The sequence below is a fragment of the Sorex fumeus genome, unplaced genomic scaffold (genome assembly GCF_029834395.1).
Source record: "Sorex fumeus unplaced genomic scaffold, SorFum_2.1 ptg000024l, whole genome shotgun sequence".
Classification (NCBI taxonomy): domain Eukaryota; kingdom Metazoa; phylum Chordata; class Mammalia; order Eulipotyphla; family Soricidae; genus Sorex; species Sorex fumeus.
The window spans coordinates 57782294-57803253 of NW_026606081.1; the positions used below are offsets into that span (position 1 = coordinate 57782294).

At 55.9% G+C, this 20960-nt stretch overlaps 1 protein-coding gene across 1 annotated transcript in view; it reads right to left on the reverse strand.

The window, feature by feature from the left end:
* LOC130023419 (CAP-Gly domain-containing linker protein 1-like) overlaps positions 1-20960 on the reverse strand; it is a 41315-nt gene that overhangs the window by 12693 nt on the left and 7662 nt on the right. The window contains 11 exon segments of the mRNA XM_056113922.1: positions 3267-3279; positions 5293-5458; positions 7856-7972; positions 11887-12093; positions 13998-14102; positions 15958-16058; positions 16061-16658; positions 17060-17117; positions 18130-18233; positions 18587-18606; positions 18609-18783. Coding sequence (XP_055969897.1) covers positions 3267-3279; positions 5293-5458; positions 7856-7972; positions 11887-12093; positions 13998-14102; positions 15958-16058; positions 16061-16658; positions 17060-17117; positions 18130-18233; positions 18587-18606; positions 18609-18783 — 1664 coding nt within the window.

Sequence of the window (20960 nt, forward strand, 5' to 3'; positions counted from 1 at the left end):
TACGAAGACAATGTTGATGAGAAACAGCCTCGTTCCTGATGCCCCATTCACTCTCAATGGAACGACCATCTCCGAATGCAACAGCTATGTGTACCTAGGTCGAGAGGTCAACATGACAAATGACCTGGCACCCGAGCTGCGCAGGAGGAAGAGAGCGGCTTGGAACGCCTTCAAGAACGTCGAAGAAATAGGTAAGAGGACGAAGAACCTCCGGCTCCGGGCACATCTCTTTGATTCCACTGTTCTTCCTGCATTAACATATGCCTCAGAGACCTGGGCCCTACGCAAACAAGATGAGAACGCTATTCAGGTCTCCCAAAGAAGAATAGAAAGAGCTATGCTTGGAATATCACGTTTCACTCAAATGAGAGAAAGAATCCGGAGTTCTGACATCCGTCGACGATCAAGAATCAGGGACGCTGTCTCATTTGCCAAGGTGTCAAAAATCAGATGGGCTGGTCACGTAATGAGATTTAAAGACGACTGCTGGACTAGAGCTCCCTACTCCCCCAGACAGGCAAGGCACCTCTCTCTCCCTCCTCCTTTCTGCAGTGCTCTCTCTTTACTCCCTCTCTCCCTCTTTTCTCTCTCCCCCTCTCTCTGACACACGCCTTTTGGTTTACAATACAGATATGGAAAGGTTATTATGTGTATCTCTTTACCTACTTTCAACACCCAGTTCCCGTCCAAAGTGATTTCCAACCATTTCCAAGCATTATTGCCAGACTGGTCCCTACTCTATCCTAACTACCCTCTGTCCCCGATGCTTGTGGGAGCTTCCAACCATTGACCAGTCCTCCTGGCCCCATTTTCTTAGCCTTGGATATCAATCTCATATATATGTATATATGTATATATGTATATATGTATATTATTATCATTTCTGCTCAGGGGATGCAGCTGTCAGCAAAACGCCTGTGAGTGATCTGTGTGTGTGTGTCTCTCTCTCCCCAGAGTTCTGGAGCCCAGCAAGCACCGGACTGTCATCAGTGATCAACAGAGAAACTGGCTCCCTGCAGCTGCCCCATTTAGGGGCCCCCGAGAGCAAGAAAACGGACCTTCGCCCGCACCCCTCAGGTCAGAGTGCCCACGCCTGGCAGGGGGCAGGGACGTCCCAGACACACAGGCACCCGTCTCAGCACAGTGGCACTCGTCATGGAGGGAGGCACCCCCCCAGCACATCAGTCACACTCATGGGGGGCACTGGGATAGGCTGAGCTGGTGGATCGACAATGGTGACGGTTATTGAGGCAGCAATGGCAATGCCAAAGATTGTGGCAGTGGTGATGGTGGCAGGAATAGCTGTCGCATGGTGCTGTTGTGATGATGCTTTCGTGGTGAAAATGGCAGCATTGTTGGGGATGTAGTTGCGGTGATGATGGTGACATGGTGATGCGGACAGAGCTGGCGGGACGCTCTGCCGATCAGATCATGCTGGTGATCTGGTGATCATGGTCTGAGGCTGGTCATGGTCATTTTCGTGGTGGTGGTAATCATGATGTCGGACATGAAGTGGAGTCATGCACAAGTTTGATGACTCTTGGTGATGATATGGTGAATTTGGCGAAGATATGGAAAGTTTAGTGACTTTTGGTGTGGCTATTATGGGGGTATTTCCGTTTTGGTTGACTGTGGCACAAATTTGGTGAATTTGGCAATGCTATGGCAAATTTGGTGACTTTGGCACTAGTGCTTTTGGGGTAGTTTGGTTTTGGTTGGCTGTGGCACAAATCCGGTGACTTTGGTGACTATTGCAAATTTGGTGATGTTTGTCTCTGCTGGTTTTTGTATTTGTTTTGGTTGGCTGTGGCACAATTCTGGGTAATTTGGTGATCTGGTACATTCAGTGAAGTTTGGCATCGCTATTATTTGCTATTTCTGTTTTGATTGGCTGTGGCACAAATCTGGCAAGTTTGGTGATGTTATGGAAAATTCGGTGATGTTTGCCACCGCTATTTTGCTATTTGTGTTTTGGTTGAATGTGGCACAAATCTGGTGAATTTGGCACACTGTGGTAAAATTTAGTGAGGTTTGGCACTGCTGTTTTATATTTCCGATTTTGGTTGGCTGTGACAGAGATCTGGTGAATTTGGTACACTGTGGCACAAACATGGTGAATCTGGTGTTGGTATGGTGAATTTGGTAACGTTTGCCACTGCTATTTTGGGGGGGTGTTTCCGTTTTGGTTTGCTGTGGCACGAAATTGGTGGGCTTGGCGACATTATGGCAAATTTGGTGCAATTTGGTGGCCGTATGGTAAACATGGCCATGATACTGGCAACGGCGGCAATCTAATGCAAGGATTCTGATGTTTTTTATCGAAAAAATATTTTCAATAAAATTCTTCAGTAAAATGTTTTTATTGAAAGAAATTTAGAGAAATGTGAGGGGGTGAGAAAGAGATCACGGGGGGGGGGCTGAATGAAACAAGGCAGACAGGGTCACCTGGGGGCAAAGGCAGGGGTGGCTGGCCAGATCTTGACTCCCCGGAGTTTGACTAAGCTGCAGTTCTCCCAAGATACCGCGGGAGGGCGCGCTTCTCGCCGGCGGGGGTGATCTGGCCAGATCTTGATTATCCAGCTCTTGTCTGAGCTGCAGTTCTCCAAAGCGGCCACGGGAGGGCGCGCTTCTCGCTGGAGGGGTGGCCCTGGCCTGATCTTGATGATCCAGCTCTTGTCTGAGCAGAGTCTGCTGCCCCTGCGCCTGGCTCTCCTCACCGGGGCCCCTTGGAGGGGGGAGGGTTGAGTTTCTCTCCCCCCGCCCCGCCCCGCCCCGAGCAGAGCCATAGCAGCTGAGGACCTCTGGAGCCAGCCACGGCCATGCTGGGCCCACTGTCCACACGTCCGGACGGGCCTCATGCATGAAAGAACTGGCAGAGGAACCCAGGCATGCGGGTCCTGGGGCTGAGGTCTCCAAGCCTACTCGGAACGGGACTGGGCCATCTCCACCCAGACCCCTTCCCCATCTTCCAGTAGGTAGGCGTCACACCCACCAGCTGCCGCCAGCGCCAGGTTGGTCCCATCAACGGCCAAAACCCAGAGACTATAAAACCCAGACGATCATTTTTGTCTTCCTTCGTTGTGGCAGCCTAGATCGGCCTTGAGATTTTATTGGCCTCTCCTTTCTCATTCTTCTCAGTGCTGCCATGTCGGTGAAGCCTTCAGGGTCAGGTGAATGAGACCCATTGTAGTTACTGGTTTTGGCATATCAAATACACAATGGATAGCTTGCCAGGCTCTGTCTCATCAACGAGGGCCCAAACCTACTTTTCAATGGCCTCTGGAGGATGGCGGCCACAGAGCCGCCAAGGGGGAGCAGGTGGAGGGACAGCACCCTTTCCTCCCTGGAATGGCCCAGCGACAGTAACCTACTGCAGGGTCCAGATGCATTTCTGCCAAAAGCCACTGGATTCCGAGATTTGTTTCTGAGTCTCTGGGATCATGGCTGTTAAGCAGCTTAATCAGGACCCAGAGAGGCCGTTCATGGGCGGTGACTTGGGGGTCTCGTTGAGACTGGGAGGAAAAGGCCGGCTCCACCCCCATCCCATGAGGCCCCACGAATCTCATCACTGTGGACCCAAACCTGACTGTCCAATGACCTCTGGCGGATGGCGGCCACTGAGCCGACAAGGGGGAGCAGGCGGAGGGACAGCACCCTTTCTCCCCTCTGGTGGCCTGGCAACAGTAACCTATCGTGTGGTCTGGATGCATTTCTGCCAAAAGCTTCTGGGTTTCGAGATTTGTTTTTGAGTCTCTGGGATCATTGCCGTTAAAAAGCTTGATCAGAGGCCAGAGAGACCGTTTGTGGGTAACAACTTAGGGTCTCGTTGGGGAGGAAAGGGCCAGCTCCACCCCCATCCCGTGAGGCCCTACGTGTCTCGTCACTGTGGGCCCAAACCTGACTGTCCAGTGGCCTCTGGAGGATGACGGCCAGCGGGCTGCCAGGGAGAACAGGCCAAGGCACAAAATCTATTCCCACCTGGTTGGCCCAGCGCCTCTAACTTACTGCAGGGACTGGACACATCTCTGCCAAAAACCGTTGGGTTTCGAGATTTGTTTCTGAGTCTCTTGGATCATGGCCGTTAAGCAGTTCAATCAGGAACCAGAGAGGCCATGCCTCCAATTATATAGCTGAGCTGGAGGTGGTTTCTGGGTGTGTCTCCCACATACCTAACTTTTGCCTGTTTACTTTCTTGGTTAACTCTGCCCCAAGTTTCTGGGGTCTGGCCAAACACCCAGCAGCAATTTGGGGGTACCTGGAAGTCTGAAGGCGCCATCGGGCTGCTGATGCACTCGCCTCACAGGTACAGGCTGACCTGCTGGTGGCACCATACCCCCGACCAGTGCTTCTTAGGGTTTACTCCTGCCTCTGCACTTACAGATTGCTCCTGCCAGGGCACAGAGGACTGGATGGGATTCCTGCCATTGAACCCAGATCAGCCACATGCAAGGTAAGTACCCTACTCACTGGACTATCTCTTTAGCCCAAGATAAACGCTTTTAAGAAAATGGTATACAAGCCCAGAGCAATAGTGCAGCAGGTAGGGCATTTGCTTTGCAGGTGGTCAATCTGGCTTCAATCCTTGACATTCCATATAGTCTGCCCAAGCACTGTCAGGAGTGATTCCTGAGTGCAGAGCCATGAATAAGCCCTAAGACATCACCAGGTGTGGCACAAACATAAAGAAACAAAAAGAAATTGGTGTATCAGAATTCCATTGTAGAAACTGTTTGACTCATTTAACTCTATGGTTCTTCATTGCTAGCCAAAAATCTTTTATAAATAAACCTGAGAATAATCAGTTATCACTGGCAAAAAAGAAATAATTTTATTAAAGTAGATATAGAACACCTGTTTGCTCAAATTTTAATACTGCTTTACATAGTTTGTGAAACAATTTCAATAATGGTTATTACAAAAAATTTCAATTGATCCAGATCTTTCACTTGTCAGACAGTTGATAATCTCCAGAGAAAAATACATCAAAATCATACATACAATTATAGAAGTTCTTATTAAACATGTAGCCTGGATGATACATTGTTTATCACTTTTTACAGAACTAAAAAACATTCAAATAAAGAAAAATACATTCAAACTGGATGATAAACTTCTGATGGTTGAGGTCCTTCATTCAATTTTTTTGTGATAAGAAAATCCAAAATTAGTAATGTTGAATTTCTCATCATACATTCATCTAAAACCACAGTGAAAAATGTAAATCTTGTAAAGACAGTAAATTGGTTATTTTAGGTGTTTCACAAGTATCTTGTTATGTCATCCTTCAAGTGCTGGTGATTTCTGCACAGTGCAGAGAATGGGGTGGCCGGGCCGAAGTTGTTGTCGTAATTGTTGATTCGTTCCCGTCGAGAGCCACCTCGGATATCATCTCCACTTTCATCTTGAGGTCCTGATTCCTTCTCTGGAGGTCCACAATCACGGAATTCAGGAAATCAATCTGTGTTAAAGGAGAGCGTGAGATGGTGAGCCATCTGCAGGAGCCTTCGGAGCCCGCCACAGAGGAGGCTGGGCCCCGCTTCCAGTCCCCGCCCCAGGGTTGGAGGCAGCCAGAGCTCCCCTTTCCCTTCCTGAGCGCAAGCTCCCGGGTGCCCCAGGGAAGACCCCAGGAGGACATGCTGGGCCCCCTCGGTTCCTCTCAGAGCAGGGAGTCAAGAGGGCCTTCCCTCTCCTACAAAGACAGACTCACTTCTTTAAAATCCACGGGGGTAGGGGAAATCCCACTTTACAAAAGTAAGCATGACTATAGGCACAAACATTCATGTTTCAGTTAAAAACTGGCAGGTTTGTGTCTGAGTGATAGCACAGCGGGAAAGGTGCTTGCCTCGCACGCAGCCAACCCAGGTTTGATCCCTGGCATCCCACAGGGGCCACTGGAGAGCAGCCAGGAGTAATTCCTGAGTGCAGAGCCAGGAGGAAGCCCGGAGTATCGCCAGGTGTGGCCCCCAAAGAAAGAAGAAAGAAAACCATAAAGCTGACTGATTCTTTTTCTCCCTCAGGGCAAGTTCTGATGAGTCTCTGAGACTGCCCAGGCCCCCCCACACTGGAGCCAAGAAACACAGATCTCTCTTCCCCCAGCTAAAGAAAACAAAAAAAAACAAAACATGGAAATGTTCAGTTCCCAACAAGCCCATGCAGGGTCCACGTCCACAGCCCACATGTAAAGTTCACTTCAGCCCACATGTGCCGTCCAGGGCCACCGGCTGTTAAGTACAGAAGTGCAGGAAGTGAGGGTGTGCGGGAACTCCACAGGGCACGGAGACCCAGATGGTCTCCTTCCTCAGAGAGGATTCAAACTATAAAGTGCTGCAGGCCCGGGTGTGACGGAAGGGGGTTGCGGAAGGAGAGACATCAAGGAGGCCCCAAGGCTGACTCCTGCCGCAGGCCAGACCTGAGCCTGCTGATGGTAGGTGCGGGCACTGGGGTCTGCAGCCAAGTGTGCACACCCCAGAGGACCCCACCCAGCTGTCTCCCTCGACAGGAGCAAGAAGCAGGAAGGCGGCCCAGAGGACCAGACTCTCCCAGCTCTGTGCCCAGAGCATGCGCAACGTGGCCGGGACAGCCACATGTTGGTGGACGTTTCCGTTTGCGACCGGACTTCCTGATGGGAAGGAGGCCCTCCAAAGTGGTGTTCGACTCTGGCAAAGTGAAGATCTGCCAATTTTATGGGAGCCCGAAGCCCAGGTTCTGGGAGAGCAGCAAGAGTAAGGGCAGTGGAGGGGTCTGGCTTCTCGGGCTCTGGCAAGGACATAACCCCTTGACTGAAAGGATGTGTCCTTGTCCATGGGGTCTTTCACTCCGTAAGCATCACCTCTTGTGCTGGGAGCATGCGGGGATGGGGTTCCGGCCTTGTGTGCCCAGCCCCTGGTTCTCACGCGCGCCAGGTGAGCACCGCCCCTTCTTCCTCAGCTTCCTTCTTTTTGGCTTCATTTATTTTGATTAATCAATTAATTTGGGGGGGTGGCTTTTTGGGTCACAACCCGGCATTCCTCAGGAGTTCCTGGCTCTGCACTCAGGAATTACTCCTGGCGGTGCTTCGGGGACCATATGGGATGCCGGGGATGGAACCTGGGTTGGCCATGTGCAAGGCAAACACCCTACCTGCTGTGCTATAGCTCCGGCCCCATTCTCGGATATCTTAAATGGTAGATATTCCCCGACTCTTTTGAAGCATACATACATATATACATATGTACATGTCTGTGTATGTATACACGCTTATCTATAACCTTTGTGGGTTTGGTTTGTTTGGTGGGTGGGGACTAAGCCCTGGCTCTGTTCTCAGGGATCACTCCTGGCGAGGGAGGAGCAGCCCAGGCCGTCAGCAGTCACTCGAGCCCGGGAAAGTGGGGCTGTGTGGTCAGAGGGCACTGGCTCGCCTTCTCACGGTCATCAAAGAGCCTTGAGACGCTGCATATGTCAACACATGTGGCTTCTCTTCCTGTCCCGGCCCAGGCTCTGGGCGAGCTAACTGGGGCGTCCAGTCCCTGCCGGGCTCCTTGCTCCGCCGAGCAGTCTGGGAGTGGTCAGCTGTTCAGCGATCTCGCCAGGCCGCCCCATGTCTCCCAGATCCTGTGTGGTCACTCCGCGCAGCACCTCCCCAGGGGTCATACAGGGGTCACGCAGGGGTACACTTCCCCTCCTGTCCCATGCGAGAACCAGGGACCAATTACTCCTGGCGGTGCTCAGGGGACCATATGGGATGCCGGGGATTGAACCTGGGTCTGCCGTGTGTAAGTCAAACGCCCTCCCCGCTGTGCTATCGCTCTGGCCCAGGATATGGTTTCTCTCAAGGCTGAGGCCGGGCCTAGACGCCCTGGTCACCACCATCACCCACCTCATTCTGCAAGTTTGCATTGGTGTTCCTGGTGTCCTCCAGGGAGGCCAGGGTCTCTGTCTTCTCCTGGGACAGTTGCTGCATAAAATGCCTGGCATCTTCCGCTGTCTGCACAGCCTGGAGAGAGAAACCTCGTTGAGCCACGCCGGGGGGGGGGGGCAGGGAGGGGTTGGCAACAGTGGCACAACACAGCGTGAAACGCCCCACAAACCACCCACACCTGCCACAGTGGCTCTGGCCCCGCTGGCTGCCGGTTCATCCTACGGGGACTCGCGTCTGAGCCGCTCAGCAGCAAGACTGACACCCAGAAACAGCCCAGGGCTCCCAAGAGCCTCCATTCCTCACACAGAATAAAAATGACATGAGCGGACAGCTAAGCAGGCCTGGATGGAAAGCGTGGGTGGGGGGGAAGGAGAGGAGATGTGAGCAGTGAGCACCGGTGTGGGAGTGGGAGAACGGCAAACCCTGAGTCAGCTGGGAAGAGAGAACACCTGCCCGGCACCAGGCACCCTCGAGTCCAGGCTGCCCTGCACCGGGCACACTGCTGGTGGCACAGGGCCCCCCCCGAGTCCCAAGTGAGCAGACTCAGGGCAACCGCTCAAAGTCCCCCCGGAAGACACTGCTTTGCTTTACAACTTAGTGCCTCTCTCATGCCTTCCCTTACGTCTTGAAGAGCCACAGTGCAATCTTCCGTGAGAACTCCCCCCGGAAATGAACATACTGTCCTTTCTCGGTTTTATTCACAGCTTATGCCTTGTCCTAGAGGTCACCAGGCACGTGGTGACGAGCTGTCCCTGCGCCCGCAGCAAACAGCCCGTGACACACGGGTTCCGTGGGGGTGCACCTCTCCTTGTGCCGACGAAGAGCAATCCTCTTAACCGCTAAAAGGGGGTGCCCGGGGCCAACGGGGGTCGGCCTGCTCCACTTTACCGTAAAAGACTGCAGCGTCTCGAGCTCTCTGATCTTGAAGGTGAGCCTGATCTTGTCCTTCTGGGCCTCCAGGAGGTTGGCCGAGACGTGGCTGCTGGTCTGGGCCAGCCGACTGACCTCCTTCTGGAGGAGGAAGTAACTGCCGGCCAGCTGCTCCTTCTCCCGCAGGATCTCGGCCACCTTCTTGTCTGACCGCGCCTTCTCCTCCACCAGGTCCAGGTGCTCGGCCTGCAGCCCCTGGGCACGCGCCCGCAGCTCCTCCGCCTCCTGCTCCAGCAGCCCCAGGCGGCCTCGCAGCTGGCTGGCCTCGTGGGCGGCCGCCTGGGTCTCCTGGGCGCGGGCCTCCCGCTCCTGCGCCAGGGCCTGCTGTGCCGCGAGCCTGTCCTCCGCCAGCCGCCGGCACTCCTCCTGCCGCTCCGCATCGAGCGCCTCCTTGGCCTGCAGCACGCTGGCGTGTGTCTTCTCCAGGCTGCGGGCTGCATCCCTGGCCTCCTGCAGCGCCGCCTCGAGGGCGCCCTGGCTGGCCGCCAGCCCCTGGAGCTCCTGCTGCAGCGCCTCCAGCTCGGCCTTGTGCACGGTCTTGGTGGCCTCGTCCAGCTGCGTGCGCAGGCAGCTGGCCTCGGTGCCCAGCAGCTCCTTGGCCTGCAGCGCCGCCTCCAGGCTGGCGCCCAGCTTCTCCTGCTCCTGGCGCAGCAGGTCCTTCTCGAGCTGCAGCTCCTTGTTCCTCTGAGCCAGGCCGTCACGCTCCAGCTTCAGGGCCACGCACAGGCTGTCGAGCTCCAACTGCTTCTCGAGGGCCGACTCTTTCTCGGCCGTGAGCTCCTCGATCTCTTGCACCAGCGACTTCTGATCCCACGCCAGCTCATGATAGGAATACTGCAGCTTCTGGATGATGTTGTCCTTGTCCTTGGCCAGGGATAGGTTCTCCAGAACCAGCTTCTTGACATGCTCCTCCAGCTGGCCCCTCTCCTCCAGGCCCTTCTTACACTCGGCCTAAATACCAGAAATGAAAATGGCAGAGTAGTCTTACCTGCACACGGTGTATACGCGCGCGCGCACACACTCACACAACACACACACACACACACACACTCGCAGGATGGAGAGGCTCAAACACAGTTAGCTTCTTGGGCTCAACATATCTACCTGCCTATTTTGTGGATGGGGGCCCCACACCTGGTGGTGTTCGGGTCTCGCTCAGGGTTCTGTGCTCAGGGATCACTGCTGGCAGGGCTGGAGGACCAGACGGGATGCTGGGGATCAACCCGGGTTGGCCGAGTACAAGGCAGCACTACCCATTCTACTATCAGCCTATTTTATTTTTGAAATGCCGTCTGAAATTATTCCTGACAGCTCCCCGGAAGTTTTAAGTACAGTTGGATCTTGACATTGGGGCATAAGATTTTTTCCCCCCACTTCAATTATTCTATTACAAAATCCATCACTCTGTCATAGAAGGGATGCATTAAAAAACTAGTTTTCAGTACAATTCAAAGAACCACAAAAAGTATTTTGTTGTTGAACTTTGTGCAGAAGGGGAAGGGAAAAGCAACCACTGGTTGTCAAACGATTTTCACAGGGACAAACAGAGGCAGGAAATGGACTTAGTCCCAAAAGTTATACACTTTATAGAAAATCCAGACTAATCCACCAAGCTTTGGAGACTGAAGCCAACAGGTTTTGCTTGCCAAACACAGTAACAACAAGTCTCAAAATGGAGACATTAGTGGGCCCGCTCGAGCAAATCGATGAACAATGGGAGGCAGTGTTTGCAGAAATTTGGGAGGGGCCCAGAGGCTCCAGGAGGAGTGGCCGCACACGGGCCAGGGTCTCCCTCACCTGCTCTCCCTGCCCGTCAGCAACGGGTTGTGCGTCTTCGTTTCTGAGTCTCAATGCACACCATAGTTTAACCGCCATGTACTTTCCAGAACTTTCTGCAGCAAGGGCTATCTTCTCTGTCCAGCTCAGCAGCCATGAGCTGCAGCAGGCTACTGGTGTGTGCTGGGCAGCTGACCGCTGACGGTCAGGTTACCGGAATGGGGCTGACCTGAGCATGCACACGAGGCTGCTGGCCACAGAACTGGGCCGTGCAGGTGGTCCAGAGAGGAGACGTAGCCCTGGCTCTGGTGCGTGGTGGAAAGAGGCCGGGCACCAACACACACGCGGGCCATGGCTGCCACTCAGCAGCCCTGGTTTCCTCTGATGTAAGCTCGCTTCCGTTTTCTTTGCATTGGCTTATAGGTATGTATACACACACATATACATACAAGCACATACATGTATAGGCATACACATATATGTATAAACTATACATGGGACCAAGCGTGTAAAACTGAAAATGTATCAAAATATGTACATATGAATTAAAATACACTTATTATATGGATGGAGCAATAGCACAGCAGGTAGGGCGTTCGCCTTACAAGCGGCCAACATGGCCGACCCGAGTTCGATTCCTCCGCCCCTCTCGGAGAGCCCGGCAAGCTACCGAGAGTATTGGATATGCCAGACACAGTAACAACAAAGTCTCCAATGGAGACGTTACTGGGCCCGCTCGAGCAAATCGACGATCAACGGGAGGGCCTTTACCTTTACCTTTATTATATGGATATAAAGATGTACACATATGTACATGTTATGTATGTACACACATATATGTGTGTGTACATTATTTTCCTTCTTGTTTTGGGGTTCACACCCGGCAGAGGTCACGGCTTCCTCCTGGGTGCTTGGGGGACCCTGGGGGATGCTGGGGATCCCCCTGTAGGTCACGTGCACAGCAAGTGCCCTCTCACTGCACTAGTTCCAGCCGCTTTATTTCTCCCCACTGAGCTTCGAACCTTAACATTTCTTTGATACATGAAAAAATGCCTTTGAGCAATCAAGTGAAAACATGAAGGCCTGAACTTACCGAAAAAGCTGAAAACAAAACGGACAGCCCAAGCTGGGGTCCCTGGGCTTCTATGTGCTCTGCCGGGCGCCCCGGGAGCAACCCCCTTCCGGCTCTCACAGGCGCCGACGGGCAGAGGAAGTGTCTGAGGCTGCAGGCCGAGGCCCCCAACAGAGCCCGACCCCGAGACGGCGGCCCTGCGCCCACACACCTCGGCCTCGTCGGCTTGTGTCTTCAGCTCGGCCACCTCCCGCAGCAGGCTCCCGTTCTCCGCCTGCACCGCCTGCAGCTTCTCCTCCGCCTGCAGCAGCAGCTTCTGCAGGGCCTGCAGCGCCTCCTCATGCTGCGCCTGGCTCTCCGTGGTGGACTTGGCATGCTCGGCCTGCAGAGCCTGGGACTGGCTGCGGCTCACGTCCACCTTCTCCCCCTGCGGGGAGCCGGGGGCCACCGTCAGCCGCAGGCCCCCTGCCTGCCCCCAGCACACACGCGCGCGTGCACACACACACACACACACAACGCACACAACACACACAAACATACCCGAACACACACGGCGACTCTGCTCACCAGCACACACACACAATGTTCGTGAAAATGAACTTGCACTTAGAACATAGATAGATACTGGGGGCTGAAGGGCTGGCACAGGGTCCAGGCGCTCGAGAACAGCCAGCCGGTTAGACCCTGAGCCAGGAGTACCACCGAGTTTGGGGGGAGCCCCAATAAACATGGTGATCATCTGGGGGCTGGGAGAGAGAGAGCACTGAGTAAGGCCACTTGGCCCCGGTCTGAATCCCGGCACTAACAGGAATATCCTGAGCACAAAGCCAGGAGTCGCCTCCAAGGACTGACAGGCATGGCACTAGTCCCCCACCACCACCACCAAAAAAAAAAAAAAAAAAAAAATATATATATATATATATACACCCCAAGGCCAGAGCAATAGCCCAGCGGGGAGGGTGTTTGTCTTGCACAACCCGCCTTTGATCCCCAGCATCCCATAGGGGATGCACCATCAGTAGTAATTCCTGAGTGCAGAGCCAGGATTGACCCCTGAATGTCCCCAGCTGTGACCCAAAAAGACAAAAAACAACAAGAACAACAAGAACAAAAAACCCAGAAAACAAAAATAATCCACCCCAAACTCAGCTATCAATGCCCAGTGTGTACCTGCCTGGCAAACACGAGTGAGTTGTGCAAGTATGTATGTACTTGCTTGCATGTCCAAGGACATGTATGAGTCTGCACATGACAGAAGCCCATGTGTGTATACTGGGGTGTGTGCATGGCTGTGGACACACGTGTGTACACATGTTCTCGAGCATACACAGATAGACTGTGATGCTGCGTGTGCTGGGCCCATGCTGCCCCGGCAAGGACGATAGGACGATTCCCTTGGAAACCTCCCGCAGGGTTCTGAATGGCTCCTTCAGGGCTCAGTCTCGGGTCCTGACGGGACCCCGTCAGTACAGTCTCAATGGAAAGGCCCAGTTCATCAAGGTCCAGCGCCGGAGTGATGGGACTGTGGAGAGGGCGTTTGCCTTGCACGTGGCTGACCCAGGTTCAATCCCCGGAATCCCATGTAGTCCCCCAAGCTCCGCCAGGAGTAATTCCTGAGTGCAGAGCTAGGAGTAACCTCTGAGCATCACCAGGTGTGACCCAAAAAGCCAAAAAAGAAAACAAAAACAAAAACAACCAGATACTTTAGGTGTTTTGCTTTGTATGTGCCCAACCCAGGTTCAATACCCAGCATTCCACGTGGTCCCCTGAGGGCCACCAGGTGAAGGTCTCAGCACAGATGAATACTAAAAAGCCCAAGACACAAACAAACACACACACACACACACACACACACACACATACACACAAATCCTAAAAAGAAAACCAGAAAACACACTTTGATCCAGTGCAGGAAGGTGTCTGGAAGGTTCCAGAAAAGCGGCCTTCCCAGCACATGTCTCTCACCCCCTCCCCTTGCTGTGAGCCCCCAGGGCTCCCGGCTGCCAGGGGAGACAGAGCCGAGGGGGCAGGGGCATGGGAGAGGAGCCTGAGGCGCTGCTGAGGGGAGGAAGGAGCCCGGCACTCCGGGAGCATCGCTGGCCACTCACTGATCAGGCAGAGGCGACGGGCACAGAGGGGACAGAGCAGCGCACCTACCTTTGCTGCCCCAATGGGGGCTCGCACAGCCCCTGGGGCTTTCTAGCTGACACGCTCGTGAGCCTCAGAGGCGATAGGGCCGAGCTCGCCTGAGGAGGCTTCGCTTTGCCCTCAGCAAGGTGAAGATCAGCGTCCGACTCCCCTGGTACTCACCAAACTCCGAAGCTCTTTCTCCAAAGCCTCCTTCACTCGACTGACTTCGTTCAAGTTCTCCTGAAGACGACGAAGCGCTAGCTCCTTCCCCTGCAGCTCCTCGGCCAGGCTCTCGGCCTACCAGAGTGACAAGGATGGAGTGAATGGAGCAAAAAGACGAACAGGAACGGGAAGGGGAAAACAAAACAGAAAGCACATATGAGAAGCCCATGACCCAACACAACCCCAAAGAACAGAGGTGTGAGGTGAGCGCGATTGCCTGAAGCTCTCGAAGCCAAGGCCTTGGCGCCATCAGTTCTGGTGATGACTGTCTAGTGGTGACTGAAAACGGCTCAAACAGAGGCGTTTTCTAGACCTAAATTTGGAGCGACCAGAAAATAAGAAAGCCTATGAGAAAGATTGACTTTCCAGGGGCGGGGAGACGGCACAAAGGGCTGGAGTACACACCAGGCCCGAGTTGGAACTGCAGCACCACCGGGCGAGCCTGAGATCGGTCCACAAGCAGAAAAGACCCACTACTGCTGGGCGGGAGGACCCCAGAGCCCAGAGCATGGCTTGGCGAGGAAGAAGGACGTAAGCAAGGGAGGAGGGAGGCTAAGGATACGAAGGAGGGAGGGAGGAAACAGGGAAGAAAGGGAAAGGGAGGGGAAGGAGGGAAGAACAGGTTATCTTTTTTTTTTTTTTTGGCCCGTTAGAGCTAATAGATGAACGACGGGAGGACAGTGACAATGACAGTGACCCTATGGGATCCTGGAGATCGAAATCACGTAGGCCGTGTGCAAGGCAAATGCCCTTCCCACTGTACTATCACTCTGGCCCCCAAGATTTACTTTCTTGTAGTTTCTTGTCTGTGACTTTAAAAGTCTGAGGTGTCTCAATATGAAATTTAAATCGAAGAACCTCTAATCCACTAGACAGCAGTCACAGAACTTGATGTTTGTTACATCTTGATGCGAACAAGTGGGTCAACTATCCCCTGCTGTGTCCTAGGAATTGATTCCGTTTGTTTCTGGAATGCCAGCTAAGGAGTCCTGAGTCCTGAGAGGAACTCCCGGGGGTCTCTGGGACCTTCTGTTATGTCTGTCAGTCCTGTCTACAAATCCCACAGCCCTTCCAACTTGGCCAACAGAGAAGTTTCTCCAACAAAGCGCACAGCGCCAGGGGGGTGGGAGGGAGGCGGCTGGGAGGGCGCGTCTCTGCCACCACAATCCTATAGGAGGAAAAGGGCATTTCTCGGGGCTCCTTGGTGAGAACTGCAGCTTCCTCGGCTTGGCCCAGATCTCACTGTCTTGTCCTTCCCCAGGGTCAGGGCTACCATGAGAGTCCATGCCCGTGGCCAGCAGGAGGCCATGCTGGAAGGCGGACTTGGCCCAAGCACCCCTTAGAGGCTGAAAGGGATGAAATCTCTGCAGGGCTGGGCTGGGGCTTGTGCTGCAGGCAGGGAGGGGTTGGCAATGAGAAATACCAAGATGGGCCACGTCACCAGCCCTGAGGGAGCTCAGAGGTTCAGAGGCATTGAGCACCAGCTGGAAACTGAGGCGCCTCGGGGAGAGAACGGCAAAGCCAGTCACACGAGCAGGTGGTCAGCAAGGTCAGGGAAGGACCCCTGCGGTCAGCCTCGAGCCCAAGGGTCTGGGCGGAGTCGGCGAGTACGCAGGGGGCCCAAGGGGGGGGGCAGAGGTTTGCTTTGGGGGCTCCTATCTTGTTTTCTCACTGGCCTTGTGAAGAGTTCTCTGTTTCAGAAAGACCCCAGATGGGCCCGATTAGCCAGGGCCTAGGCTAGCATGGCATCCGGGTGCTGGGGACCAATGACCGCCCCAGAATCGTGCCGACACGTTCTCAGTCCCATAGAGGGAACCGCACGGGACGTGACCGGGAGACCTGTCAGCACCAAGCCGGAACACGGCGGCGAGCACACTGACACACAGCATGCAGGGACCGAGCGTGGAAGTGGGCGAGGGCGCCCGGGTACCAACCTGCCACTCTCGGCCCGCTCTGCATTCTCTAACTCCTGAATCTGCCGCTCAGCCACCTGGAGCTGCCGCCTGAGCTTCTCCATTCCCAATTTACCTCGGAACTGGCCTTCTGGAGCCCATCGAGCTGCAAGAACTTCTGCTGAGTGGCCTCCAGCTGTGCCGTGGCATCGGCCAGGGCCTGGGCTTGCTGACTACACATGGCCCACAACTCCTCCAGGTGCGTTACCTTCATCTCCGCCTCCTGCAGCTTGTTCAGGGCGTCCTCCATCTCCACCAGGTGCTGGTCCTCGGTCTGGTCCAGCTTGGCCCGCGCGGCCTCCAGGCTGTTCTTCTGCTCCTGGGCCGTCCTGTCCAGCCGCGACCTGAGCGTCTGCAGCTCAAAGGCGTGCGCTGCACGCTCAGCCACCTGCTGGGCCTTCAAGTTCTCCACCTCCTGCTGGTACTCGAACTGCAGCCTCTCCATCTGCATCTTGAGCTCGGCCAGCTCGGCCGCCTCGGCGCCCACGCCCCGGCTCACGGACGCCTTCGGCTCACCCATGGCCTGTTGGTGCGGGGCGATGGCCGTCTCCAGCTTGGACTTCCACGGGGCGATCACGTCCGTGTTCTCCTCGTTGGCATGGTCCAGCTTGGTTCTCAGCCCCTCGTTCTCCTTGGCGAGCTTCTCGGAGGCCGCCTGCAGGGCCTTCACCTCCTTCTGGTGGGAAAACAAAATTTCCATGAACTTAAAACAGGAAGGAAAGGAAGCAGAAATAGAAATTATTCTTTTGCAAACTGACTGTTTGCTTTTTCTTGTTTTAAGGAATACCTTCCAAAAAACTGGGGTTCTAAAGGATTTGATTTGTGCTGCTCGACTGAAAATCAAAGCTGAGGCAAAGGCGTAGACCCAACTGTCAGAACGAGAGAAAAACGCTCATCAACAGCAGCCTCCGGCCCCAAGGAGCAGAGGTGCCTCCGCCGGGCCCTCCCAGGTGCATGACCCCAGGTATCCCTGTCTGATTCTGAGTCTCCAGCAGAAGTGGTCCCGGCGGGGTCGGCCAGGCCACCCCGCATCCTTGCCTGCACCCTGCAAGCCTCTGGGACCTGCCCGGGCTTTACCTCCAGGTCGCCTTTGGTGATGGACTCCTCTTCGACTCGGAACTGGAGGTCCTCCACTTTCCTGTGGGGGAGAGGGAGAGTTGTGAGGGGCGTCACTGCTGCCCCCCATGAGGGCCACCATCCTGTAGATGCGCGCCCGACCCAGCCCCCGGCTCCACACACAGGAGGGCTGAGAGAGTCAGCGAGGGCCAGAGCGAGATTACAGCGGGCAGGGCGTTTGTCTTGCACGTGGCTGACCCGGGTTCAATTCCCAGCATCCCATTATGGTCCCCTGGGCAATGCCAGGAGTAATTCCTGAGTGCCGAGGCAGGAGTAACCCCAGAGCATCGCTGGGTTGACCCAAAAAGAAAAAAAAGAAAGTCAGCGAGTCCCCTCGGCTGCGAGCACTGGGTGGGACCCGCAGGCTACAGGAGGAAGCTCTGTCGAGCCAATGCCAGGCGCAGTGCCATATCAGCCTTTTCTGCCTCGCAGCTAACAGAGGTGGTTAGAGACTGACCAGGTGTGCGTGCCAGTCCCTCCCAGCCAGCGCCTGTCCCCGCATCGGGACAACAACTGAGCCCCTGGGGGAGAAGCAGCAAACGACTCGGGGCCAGGGCGGGGGGGCAGGAGGGGCTCCCAGGGGACGTGGCGAGTTCGGCATGTGGAGCTGAGGGGCTGAGCCGGGCACTGGCAGTGCCCCTGGGCACCACACTGCCGGGAGCCCATCTGAGAAGACCGTCTTGGCCGGCACCCCGTGTCCGTCTGTCTGCAGCCTGGCCTGAGCCCTGCCTGTCTGCTGCCGTGCCCCATGGGTGCTGTGGGTTTCCTCCCGCCCAGGATTAACCCCAGGGACTCCCACAGGGCCCCACTGGGATACGACAATTCCCAGCCACCCAGCACAGGCCTCCGGAACACCAGGCCACGTGGACACAGCAGTGAGGGCCGGGGGTGCCTGGGCTCCAGTGAGCTTCCCCCATTCCCCCCCGTGTGGCCACGCTCAGGACTGGGCACCCGGTGGTTTCTGGTCCTCACAGCCCTGGAAGGCCGGGCGCGCCCCGCCCGAGGCAGTTCCCCAGCTTGGGGCACGGCCTCACCTCTTCTCCTCCTCCAGCTGGTTCAGCAGCTCCACCTTCTCCCGGTCGCTCGCTTCCAGCATGGCCCGCTGCTTGTCCATCTTGGCCCCTAGCTCCAGGACGTGCTGTGGAGGCAACTGCGCGTGAGTGTCCTCGCCCGCCCCCGACAGCCCTCTGTGGGCTGGTAGCGCCACCTGCCACCGCGGCACACTGAACGCGTCTCCCACCTAAGCTGCAGCGTTTCTGGAAGGCCAGAAGGGAACCACACCACGAAAGCACCAGCGGGGACAACTTGGCGCTCCCGGAACCCCACGGGGTGAGGATAAGGGGCATGTGATCAAACCACGCGCCGGATGCCACCGCAACGACGGCAGACGGGGACCCACGGCCTCTCCCTGCACTGCTTGCACCAAGGTCGCGCCCAGCATTTGCCGCAAGCGTCTCTTGGCCCCGGCACTGTCGTCTGCACAGACGTCACCTGGTCGTGCCTGTCCCGGCCAGGGCCAGCTCCTGCTCTATCACCCCCACATGGCTCGTGGCCTTGGCCACCTCCACCCTCTCCAGGTCCCGCTGGGCCAGCAGCTGCTGAATGTGCTGCTGCTTCTCCTTCAGTGCCTCTTGGAGGGCGGTGGTGCTGGAGATCTTGCAGGCATAGCGAGAGGAGGTTTCTGGCAACTGCAAAGGAAAAAGAGACGTGAAGGGGGTGGGGGTGGCGGACGCGGGCATGCACACGGCTATCCTCAGCAAAGCACATGGAGCAGCGCTGCATCCTTGCATATGGGCCAGCGACTCTTAGCAGAAGCGTCTTGAAACCTTCCCGAAGATCCTTGGACAGGACCTGAGCTCCACTGACGGGCTTCGTGGGAATCCAGAGACTCTTCTGGAGAGCCGGAGGCAGCCCCCTCCACAGCCCGCTCTGGCTTGAGCTTCCTTAAGGCTGAGCCCTTGGCATGAGCTTGAGGCCGGCTCCAGCATCTTCAGCCTTGTAGGTCCGTCTGGGTCTCCCAGGGCAGCCTGGCCCTTCTCTCTTCCTCTTCCTTCCAGCTCACCTCGCTCTCCCCAGCACCCGCCCCAGGCCTGAATAACAGTAACCAGAGACTCTTGTCTCTGGGAATGGCCTCGTGCCCCTGAGGGTCACTGGGTGTGACCCCATAAAAGACCCCTGTGCCATCTGCCTTCGAAAGTGGGGGATGAGAGGCTAGAATGGTAAAGTTGCGGGGAAGGCGCTGGCCTTGCAGGCCGCTGACCCCAGCTGGATCCCAGGTACCCACCCCATAGGGTCCCGAGCCCACCAGGAGTGACTCCTGAGTGCAGAGCCCGGAGGAAGTCCTGAGCATTGCTGGGGTGTGGCCCAAAATCCAGGAAAAAAAGGAACAAGTGGTGGGTGAGCATGTGTGAGGGCTCACGCCCAGAGAGCAGGACAGCAAGGGCAGCTCAGGGGAAGATCAAGCACAAAGGGAAGGAGAGAAGAGGCAAAGACAGTGGGAGGGGAGGGGAGTGGGCTGGAGGGCCGCGGGGACCGGGGGTCCTGTCCGTTCTGTCCTGGGCTCGTGGTCGCTCATGGTTGCTCTGCAGACCCAGTTTCCTTGCGGCACAACGGCCCCTGCAGGCGGGGACACAGCGGGACCTGGTCTTCATTCTTCAGGCACACGGTGGCGGGGGCTGGGGCGGGGGTGGCCGAGGATGTCCGCTCCTTCTGCCCGGCCACGCCTGACCCATCGCCCTGCTCTTGCCGCTTCCCTGCATCATCTGAGCTGCTGCCAATTGCCTGCTGACTGACGGGCCCAGCAGGGCCCAGGCTGTCCACTGCTGCTTTGCCTGCTGGGAGCTCTCGAGCTACCTGGTTCTGTCCGGGGAGCGGCTCATCCTTGCCTCTGCGTAAGGATCTGGCCGTGACTTCCCAATACACTTAAAGTATATTGGTCAGATTAAAAGCCCGGCAAGCTACCGAGAGTATTCGATATGCCAGACACAGTAACAATAAAGTTTCCAATGGAGACATTACTGGGCCCACTCGAGCAAATTGACGATCAACGGGAGGGCCTTTACTTACTTTACTTACTAAATGCTCTCCCCAGGGCCAAAGAGTCTATTGTGGGGTGGGGGGGGGGTGGGGGAAGGTACTTTCAGAGGTTCAAGATCCAGCAACGTCAGGAGTGACACAACCCCCCTGCAGAGAGCCAGGAATAAGCCCTGAGCACCCCTGAGTGTGGCCCCAAAACCAAATAATAAATAAATAAAATTTCTAGGAGCACACGAGCTCTCGGGCCCAGCCATGTGCAGTGCTGCCGGGAAGTGCACTCAACTCTGATTTCAAGGGGTGGCTGGGAAGAGCTTGACAGCCTTGGGGGTCTCCAACAAGACCTGGGCTCAAACCCCCTCCACCAGGAGCAGCCCCCAAGCACCACGCCTGGAGTCCCTGAGCACTGCCAGGTGAGCCCCAAAACCAAAGAGCAAAAATAAAAAACTAGGAAAGGCGGGCGGCGGTGTTCCCTGAGCCTCCTGGCCTGAGCGGTGGGGCACACACACGCTTCCTGGGCCCGAGACAGCTCCCTGAGGAAACCAGCCCGGGAGCGAACGGCTTCTTTCAGCCAACCGTGGAGACGAACGAGACTGTGAGTTCAGGCGCCAGAGCAGAGAGAAAGCAGCACCCCTGGCATGGGGGGAGGCGAGCGCTGAGGGGCTGGGCAAGGTGGGGGCCACGAACTGAACTCAGGATGTTGATGCCAAAGCCTCTGCCCTGCGCGTGGTGTGTGAGGCCCCAGGCTCCATGCCAGCAAGGCCAGACCCTCTGTGGGAGCCTGGTACCTCAGAGAGCAACTCAGCCAACAAGCGAACCGGGAGGCTCCCAC